Here is a 9,460-nt window from a genome sequence, read left to right on the forward strand (position 1 = left end):
AGCAGGGAAGAGGCCAGGCCCCGAAGACATCCACGGAGAGGCCCAGGCACAGACTAGGCTGGATTGATCCACTAAACCGACTCATGGTCGGCTTCAGGGGAAGAGGGACTCACCATGGCTGCGGCAAAGGATGGCTAGGTGGCGCAGAAGAGGCCAGATGAGCCACTTCCGGCACGAGACCGGAAACGGAAAGCCGAAACCAGGTGTCCATAGAGATATAAAAAGAGAAGAGATCCTCACTTCCGGTTGGCTTTTAGCGTCTTATTGACAGGAGCTGCGCCAAACCGGAAGTAGGACTGGTTTGCGTCAGTCTAGCCCTCTTACTCTATGACCGGTCGCCATGGCGTCGCTGGGTGAGAAAGGAAGTGGGGGGACACTTTAGTTTCATGCCCACGTGTATTAGAAACGGTGTGGGTCCATTGCCACCTTCGGCCTCTGTAGAATCAGTGCATCCCAGAGCTGGGAGGGATTCCCAGGGGTCACGCAGTCCAACTCCTTTCTGCCAGGCAGGAAAAGCACGATCAAAGCCCTCCCAACAGATGGCCATACAAACTCATAAGCAGGCTCATGGAGAAACAGGACTCAAAGAACCCTAGAATTGGAAGAAAGGGACCCCAAAGGCCATCCAGTCCAACCTCCTTCTGCCATTATGCAGGAAGACGCCATCCAAGCCCTCCTGGCAGATGTCCATCCAGCCTCTGCTTAATATGAATAATATTATTAATAGAATCCTAGAGTTGAAAGGGACCCCAAACGCCATCCAGTCCAACCCCCGTCTACAATTATGCAGGAAGGCACCACCCAAGCCCTCCTGGCAGATGTCCATTCAGCCTCTACTTAATATTATTATTATTATTATTAATAATAATAATAATAGAATCCTAGAGTTGGAAGGGACCCTAAAGGCCATCCAGTTCAACCTCCTTCTGCCATTATGCAGGAAGACACCATCCAAGCCCTCCTGGCAGACGGCAATTCAGCCTCTGCTTAATATTATTATTATTAATAATAGTAATAATAGAATCCTAGCGTTGGAAGGGATCCCAAAGGCCATCCAGTCCATCCCCCTTCTGCCATTATGTAGGAAGGCACCACCCAAGCCCTCCTGGCAGTTGTCCATTAAGTCTCTACTTAATATAATAATAATAATAATAATAATAATAATAATAATAGTAATAAGAGAATCCTAGAGTTGAAAGGGACCCCAAACGCCATACAGTCCAACCCCCTTCTCCAATTAGGCAGGAAGGCACCACCCAAGCCCTCCTGGCAGATGTCCATTCAGCCTCTGCTTAATATATTATTATTATTATTATTATTAATAATAATAATAATAGAATCCTAGCGTTGGAAGAGATCCCAAAGGCCATCCAGTCCATCCCCCTTCTGCCATTATGTAGGAAGGCACCACCCAAGCCCTCCTGGCAGTTGTCCATTCAGTCTCTACTTAATATAATAATAATAATAGTAGTAATAAGAGAATCCTAGAGTTGAAAGGGACCCCAAACGCCATACAGTCCAACCCCCTTCTCCAATTAGGCAGGAAGGCACCACCCAAGCCCTCCTGGCAGATGTCCATTCAGCCTCTGCTTAATATATTATTATTATTAATAATAATAATAATAGAATCCTAGCATTGGAAGAGATCCCAAAGGCCATCCAGTTCAACCTCCTTCTGCCATTATGTAGGAAGGCACCACCCAAGCCCTCCTGGCAGATGGTCATCCAGACTCTGCCTAATATATTATCAAAAACTCAAAAAAAAACTTCCTCCAAAAAATCCTTCCAAATTACCATTACAGTGATTATTAGAAGTTTCCTTTCTTGCAGGTGAACTAAGTGCCTGTCTCTTGGTGGCCCTTCTTTGGGGAGGGACCAACCCGTTTTTGAAAAAGGGAACAGAAGGCCTGGAGCAAGTGAAGAAGGAGAGACGAAGCCTGCAGCTCCTGGCAGAAATGAAGTTCCTTTGCCTCAATTACAAGGTATTTGATAGTTCCCCCTATTAATATACTAACTAAAATAATAATGACTGTCTAATTCCCAGTAACCAAAGCACACAATCCTACTCTATCAAGTATACTAGGCTGACTATTTTCCAGTGCTTGCACTTCTAAGACCTCTGGGGTTTTATGTTACATGGGATAATATTCTGTTCTGTTTGTTAATGCCTCACTATAGGCCATTTGCACACAAATAAATACAATATACAAGCACAGCAATCCAAAAACATATCAAAGTACTTAATAAAACAATTGGAATACAGATCTCGCTGATTACAATTCAATACCATTAGAATAAAATATGGTATCACACATCAAATACATACATTTATTTGTATGCAAATGGCCTATAGAGAGATGTTCCTCAGACAATAGAATAGTCCCACACCCTCTCTTGTAGAGTTTTGCCTTAACCAACACATTCTGAGGCTCCCTTTAGATCTGGATTCATGGAGATGATTTCTTGCTGAGAGATGGACGGGAGTGAGGTGGGGGGACTCACGTATATCTACTGTGGGATTAGGATGCAATGGCAGAGAGCAGCCACGGACATGTCCCAATGCATCCAAAAGCACTTAAAACATTATGTTGTATATCAAACATGTGAAACTCTGGGGGTTTATACATCTGGGAAACTGGTCCAATGTCCTGCTAGGAGAAAATCTTCTCATTGAGGCAAAGCAAACAGGAAAGGATCCTTTTAAGATGTAATTTGGATCAGGCTCCAGGGGAATATCTATGTGTTTCAGAGCTATCAGATATGAACTGTGTTTCAATAGGTTTTTTTATTGTTTTCTGTTCTTTTCTTTCAGCTGTCTATTTACCTATTCCTTCCCATTGTGTCAGAGACTAGCTCCTTTTGCGGACTCATATAATCTCATTGTGGATTTTTTGCATTGCCCCAAACCACATTATTATTCCTGGGGCACCACTCCGAAGGGCTCCAGCTTCAAAGGAACCAATAGTAGCTCTCAATTCTTCCCACCACAAAGGAGACTGTACCCACCTCTGACATCACAAAGAGTTCCCAGCCAACGAGAGCCCGAATCCTTGCTTGACTATTTCTTAGCCAGTCAGGGGAGGGAGTGGGTAATTTGAATGGCTGTCAATGGGGATAAAATGCCTTGCATTTGAATCCCCTTATGGGTGAGAAAAGCGGTATATAAATACTGTAGATAAATAAATAAATTAATTGCATGGTTATGTCTCATTCCTTTAGATCAGACATCCTTTCCGCTCCTTAGACGGCCAGATGATTTTGGCATCAATACTGCAATTTCTTCTTTTTCTTGCAGGTTGTGGTGCCATTTGTTCTCAACCAGTGTGGTTCCTTGGTCTACTATCTGACCTTAGCGTCCACAGGTTTGTCCATACAATTTCTGCTTCCAGAGAATACAGCTGGGATTTGAGATCCAGAAAATAATCTATATCTATATATATAATAAAGAAGAGTGTTTGTATGCGAAGGGCGGAAGTGCGGAGGGCGGAAGTGTGGAGGGCGGACGTGTTTGTGGCAGCTTTCCGATTGGCTAGCCTGAAAGTTCCAAGATTCTGATTGGCTGCCACTGTGGAGCTATTTGCATATGGTCTCTGATTGGCCAGCTTCAATAGGAGCCCCTAGTGGAGAAGAGGGCTCATGGCAGAAACGGGGCATGACAGAAGGAAATTTGCATATGGTCTCTGATTGGCCAGCCTCAAATTCCGAGATGAGAAAGAGAGGAAAGGAAAGGCCGGGGGCTGGGTCAGAACACTCCCAATACAGACCGAAATAGGCACACAGAGCCCCCATCACCCACTCTACATCCTACTGCAGTTTGGAGGACTATGAACCATGGATGATGGGACTTGCAGTACCATCACTCACATTCTGAGACCGCTGCTAACCTCATCCAATGACTGATCAGGACCAAACTTGGCACATAGACCTCTCATGACCCACTTTACGTCCTGGTGTGGTTTGGTCGGGGATGGACCATGGATTATGGGACTTGCAGTACCATTGCTCAATTCTTGAGACCACTGCAATCCTCATCCAATTACCGATAAAGACCAAACTTGGCACACTGAGTCTCCATGACCCACTCTACATCCTGGTGCGGCTTGGAGGAGGATGCACCATGGACGATGGGACTTGCAATACCTGCACTCCCTTCCTAAAACCATTATAACTACCAACAATGATGGATCAGGACCACAATTTACACAGAGAGCCCGCATAATTCACTCTACATCCTGGTGCGGTTTGGAAGAATTTGAAAATGGATGATGGGACTTGCAGTCACTTCACTCACTTCCTGAGACCACTGAGATCCTTGCCAATGACTGATCAAGACCAAACTTGGCACACAGAGTCCCCATGACCCACTCTACATCCTGGTGCACTTTTGAGGAGGACAGACCATGGATGATGGGACTTGAAGTACCACCACTCCCTTCCCAAGACAGCTGCAACCCTCATCTAATGTCTGATCAAGATCAAACTTGGCACACAGAGCCCCCATGACCCACTCTGCAGCCTGCTGCAGTTTGAAGGAGGATCGACTTTGGATGATGGGACTTACAGTACCATCACTCACATTCTGAGACCGCTGTTAACCTCATCCAATGTCTGATCAGGACCAAACTTGCCACATAGACCTCTCATTACCCACTTTACCTCCTGGTGTGTGTTTGGCTGGGGATAGACCATGGATTATGGGACTTGCAGTACTTTTGCGCAGTTCCTGAGACCACTGCAACGCTCATCCAATTACCGATAAAGACCAAACTTGGCACACTGTGTCTCCATGACGCACTCTACATCCAGGTGCAGTTTGAAGGAGGGTGCACCATGGACGATGGGACTTGCAATACCTGCACTCCCTTCCTAAGACCATTACAACTGCCAAAAATGATGGATCAGGACCACAATTTACACAGACACCCAGCATGACCCACTCTACATCCTGGTGCGGTTTGGAAGAATTTGACAATGGATGATGGGACTTGCAGTACCTTCACTCACTTACTGACACCACTGCCACCCTCATCTAATGACTGATAAAGACCAAACTTGGGACACAGAGCCCCCATGACCCACTCTATATCCTGCTGCTGTTTGGAGGAGGATGGGCCATGGATGATGGGACTTCAAGTACCTTCACTCACTTCCTGAAAATAATGCAGCCGTTATCCAAAGACCAATAAAGACCAAACTTGGCATACAGAACCGCCATTACCCACTTTCTCTAATAACCCGGGCAACGCCGGGTCCCCAAGCTAGTAATAATAATAATAATCATCATCATCATCATCTTTATTTATATTCCGCTCTATCTCCTTGAAGGGACTCGGGGTGGCGATTTTGAATATTCAGAAGTGACACATCATATCCAGAAAATCCACTACAGACAGATTCAATTTCTACAGCCACTTAGGCAAAGGGCAAAATATATAGGTTTTAACAGGAATATTTGGCGCAGTGGGTTAAAGCCCTGTGCTGGCAGGACTGAAGACCGACAGGTCACAGGTTCAAATCCGGGGAGAGGCGGTTGAGCTCCCTCTATCAGCTCCAGCTCTTCATGGGGGACATGAGAGAAGCCTCCCACAAGGATGATAAAACATCAAAAATCATCCGGGCGTCCCCTGGGCAACGTCCTTGCAGACGCCCAATTCTCTCACAACAGGATGCTCCTGACACAAAAAAAAAAAAACACAACAAAAAAACAGGAATATTGTCAGTTGAAGCATGATAATATTCAAGTTGGATGTTTTAGATTAATCAAAACAAAGTGGAGTGGTGCAGTCACTTGAGGTTAAACTACAAAGCAGAAAATCTGCAGTTCAAATCTCACCCTGCTTTCTATTTTACTGGATGGCAGCAGGCAAGGCTTATGCTTTTGTTATCAGGATAGTTAGTTCTGAACTCCTAGGATGACTATACATTTATAAGTCAATATGTAGAGCCTTTGTAACAATTCAAAGCACTATTTATAGAAATGCGAATGGCTCACACAAAGTGTCTGGGTTACTGATATTGGTATTTGCCCAGACATTTGCCTGTTTCACTGACTTCAGTTATTCTGGAAGTATTTCCATCCCTTGCAATACATTGTTCCCTTAGAGAGCATCTGAAAGTATTGTTTTTATTTAAGTTTTCAAATTAAACAAACAACTCTTTCCATATATTTGTTTCCCTGCCTTAGATTAGTCTGGAGGTATTTTCATCCCTTGAGGGGGATGCATTGTTCCTTTGGAGAGAATCTGAAGTGGGTTTAACTTAGTCTAGCAAACAAAATGACCGAATAACTGCTCTTTCCACTCTAGACCTTACCTTGGCGGTGCCTCTTTGCAACTCTTTGGCTCTGGTCTTCACTTTAGCAACAGGGAAGGTCCTTGGAGAAGAGATTGGCGGCACAAGTAGGTCTCTCAGCTTCTGATCGAGTGCAAAACCCTAAGGATCTCTTTCTAAGCCTAGTGTAAATATACTCCAATATTCCAGTTACACAGTGGGCCCTAAGGCTTTGAGCCTGGCAGGGGAATCATGGTAGAAATGCTCCCCATACACTATGTCAGAAAAGAGAGAAAGGGCTGAATGATTCCACAGCACAACAGATGAAGTTTGTCTTGGTGTTTTACGCCTGTTACTGGGATTCTTTGGGATGCCAATTCAGAAAAGTATGTTGGGTAGAGTGCATCATCACTTGTTTCATAAATATGGTTATCATTTGTTATGGATTTTTTTTCATGTCAGGAATGACTTGAGAAACTGCAAGTAACTTCTGGTGTGAGAAAATTGCCCGTCTGCAAGAACGTTGCCCAGGGGATGCTCGGATGTGTTACCATCCTGTGAGAGGCTTCTCTCATGTCTCTGCATGAGAAGTTGGAGCTGACAGACGGGAGCATACCCCGCTCCCCAGATTCGAACCACCAATTTTTTGGTCAGCAGTCCTGCTGGCACAAGGGTTTAACCCATTGTGCCACTGGGGACTCCTTTTATTTTTTATGGGTAAGATGAATGAAGATGGCATATGTTCTCTCACCTCAAAAACTGATGGGGAAAACTGGTGCCGTTTTCGAATCAGAAGTTGTCAAATATACGTAGAAACAGGGCTCACATTTGAGGCAACAAAATATGTGTTGGCCAGTGTTATTACACTTCAGAGTTGGTTTCTGCAAACCAATTTATGCAAGTCTTATTATACAAGTGTAGTGCCCCAACCAGATTTTGTTCTCTGCCATCTCGAGTTGGAGCCCCTGGTGGCGCAGTGGGTTAATCCCTGTGCCGGCAGGACTGAAGACCGACAGGTCGCAGGTTCGAATCTGGGGAGAGGCAGATGAGCTCCCTCTATCAGCTCCAGCTCCTCATGCGGGGACATGAAAGAAGCCTCCCACAAGGATGATAAAAACATCAATTCATCTGGGTGTCCCCTGGGCAACGTCCTTGCAAACAGCCAATTCTCTCACACCAGAAGCGACTTGCAGTTTCTCAAGTCACTCCTGACATGACAAAAAATAAATAAATCTCAAGTTGTGCCTCTGTTTACATATACAGGCAGCCCTCCAGTTACGAACAAGATCGGTTCTGTAGATTTGTTCTTAAGTGGAATTTGTTTGTAACAGGCACATTTTGTAAGCTTTGGATAACTTAGGGAAGGGTGAACGCCCCAGTAGTGTTTGTTTTGCTGACTGTGCCCCTGTTCAGGAGATTCCACCTCACATTATGTCCCTGTGATACTTGAATTTTGAAGAAAAAAAATAGCTGTTGTGGAAATAAGGATTGCAGATAAAGCTTCAGTGGAGACCCCTTTTTCCCATGATAATAACTCTTCCAGGAGTGGATGTCCCTTTCTTCCAAGGAGAGGAGTCCTCTCTCTTCCTGTTTTCTGAGCCCCATTCTTGTTTGTAAGTTGTATGTTTGTAACTTGGGGACAGCCCAAAAATGACAAGTAGTCTTAGCTTACAAAAGAACACTATGCCTCCCTTCTCTTCTTGAATAAACATATTGTAGACATGAATAACAGCAAGCACTGTCCACATATATTTTCTGATTGTGTGTGTTTCTCCCTTAGGAGCTGCCCTGGGAATGCTGCTGACTGTCTCTGGAGTTGCTCTCTGCATCGCTGGGTCTGGGCCTGAAAAGCCATGAGAAGCAGCCCTGATGAGGCTCTTTGGACTCAAGAGTAGATGAAGGGGTCGCCAAAATAGGACCCTCCAACACTGGCTCTGCCCTTATGGGCAGTGAAAATCTCAGGGCGCCATCCCTCCGGTTTGCCACCATGTTATGAAGACATTTCTTGTTCCATCAGGCATCCCACAACTATGCACCCTCTTTAAGAGTTGAAACTCTTCAGCTGATATCTTTGTTGACATTCCTTTTAAGTGCTGTTATTCCTTAGAATTGGAAGGGACCCTCAAAGGTCCGTTCCAATCCCATTCTGCCATGCAGGAAAAGCACAATTCAAAACCTTCTAACAGATGGCCAACCAGCCTCATAGACATTAGCAGGCACATGGAGACATAGAAACAGCTATAGAATCCTAGAGTTGGAAGAGACCCCAAGGGCCATCCAGGCCAGTCTGCCAGGCAAGAAAAGCACCATCAAAGCACCTTCGACAGATGGCCATCCAGCTTCTGCTTAAAAGCCTCCAAAGAAGGAGCCTCCACGACCTGTACACACATTGTATGGCGGTTTGGGGAAGACTTAACCTGACAGGAGACCTGTGAATGGCATTAATTCTATACCTATGTGTCTACAAGCCATCTTGGTGTAGTGTTGGGACTATGACTCTCATAGGTTCGAATCCCCGTTCAAACCATGAATCCTACTAGGTGACCCTGGGCAAAACACAGTCTGAGCCTCAAAGGAAGGCAATGGCAAATCTCTCCTGATTAAATCTTGCCAGGAAAGGCCCCAGTCGGTTCATCTTAGGGTCACCATTGAAGCCACACAACAACAACACCACTTTGTGTCTGCCAGACTCGTGCCAGAGCCTAGCTGTACTGTGGAATGAGGGATAAGGCTTTTAGATTTTCTTGACCATCAGCAACTTCACCACTATTGCAAAAGGTAGGGTGTTTTCTAAAATATCAGGGCAGATTTGGTTGGAAATAGCATCCTTCCAAGCCTCCACTAACTGTTTGTAAATGTGTATAATTGTTAACCTATATTGTACGTACATTTTGGTTTGCCGGTTTGACTGTACCTCTTTGGTACAGTCAGACACAGGACTCCATTTTTGTTATACAGTATGCTTTTAGACCTCAATGACGGTGGATGCAGTTTGTCTCCTTTCAGACTTCAGTGAGTACAGTTATACAGTTTGGTCTATATCTATATGCTTAAAGACAGTGGACTATGGACTAGTGTACTGAATATATACAAGTTGTTTATGAGTAAACAAGATACGTTATTTTTCAAAGAAGGATTTGTTCTTGTCTCTGAGTGCTTATTTTAACTACTGTATATTCCGACATATAAG

General features: G+C 44.6%; 1 protein-coding gene across 1 annotated transcript; it reads left to right on the forward strand.

Annotated features, from left to right (window-relative positions):
* The first annotated feature begins 249 nt into the window (after positions 1 to 249).
* On the forward strand, positions 250 to 9,403 carry TMEM234 (transmembrane protein 234). The gene is made up of 5 exons (XM_067460599.1): positions 250 to 353; positions 1,831 to 1,982; positions 3,296 to 3,362; positions 6,306 to 6,398; positions 8,051 to 9,403. Exons 1-5 carry the CDS (start codon positions 341 to 343, stop codon positions 8,125 to 8,127), a joined length of 402 nt encoding a protein of 133 aa, XP_067316700.1. The 5' UTR covers positions 250 to 340; the 3' UTR covers positions 8,128 to 9,403.
* The last annotated feature ends 57 nt before the right edge of the window (positions 9,404 to 9,460 follow it).

The sequence above is a fragment of the Anolis sagrei genome, chromosome X (genome assembly GCF_037176765.1).
Source record: "Anolis sagrei isolate rAnoSag1 chromosome X, rAnoSag1.mat, whole genome shotgun sequence".
Classification (NCBI taxonomy): Eukaryota; Metazoa; Chordata; class Lepidosauria; order Squamata; family Dactyloidae; genus Anolis; species Anolis sagrei.

What these genes read in the sequence shown, in the direction of transcription:
- TMEM234 (XM_067460599.1), top strand. An exon ending in TCCTTTGCCTCAATTACAAG is followed by an intron (nt 1,983 to 3,295) that starts GTATTTGATAGT and finishes TTTTTCTTGCAG; the next exon opens with GTTGTGGTGCCATTTGTTCT. An exon ending in TCTGACCTTAGCGTCCACAG is followed by an intron (nt 3,363 to 6,305) that starts GTTTGTCCATAC and finishes TTTCCACTCTAG; the next exon opens with ACCTTACCTTGGCGGTGCCT.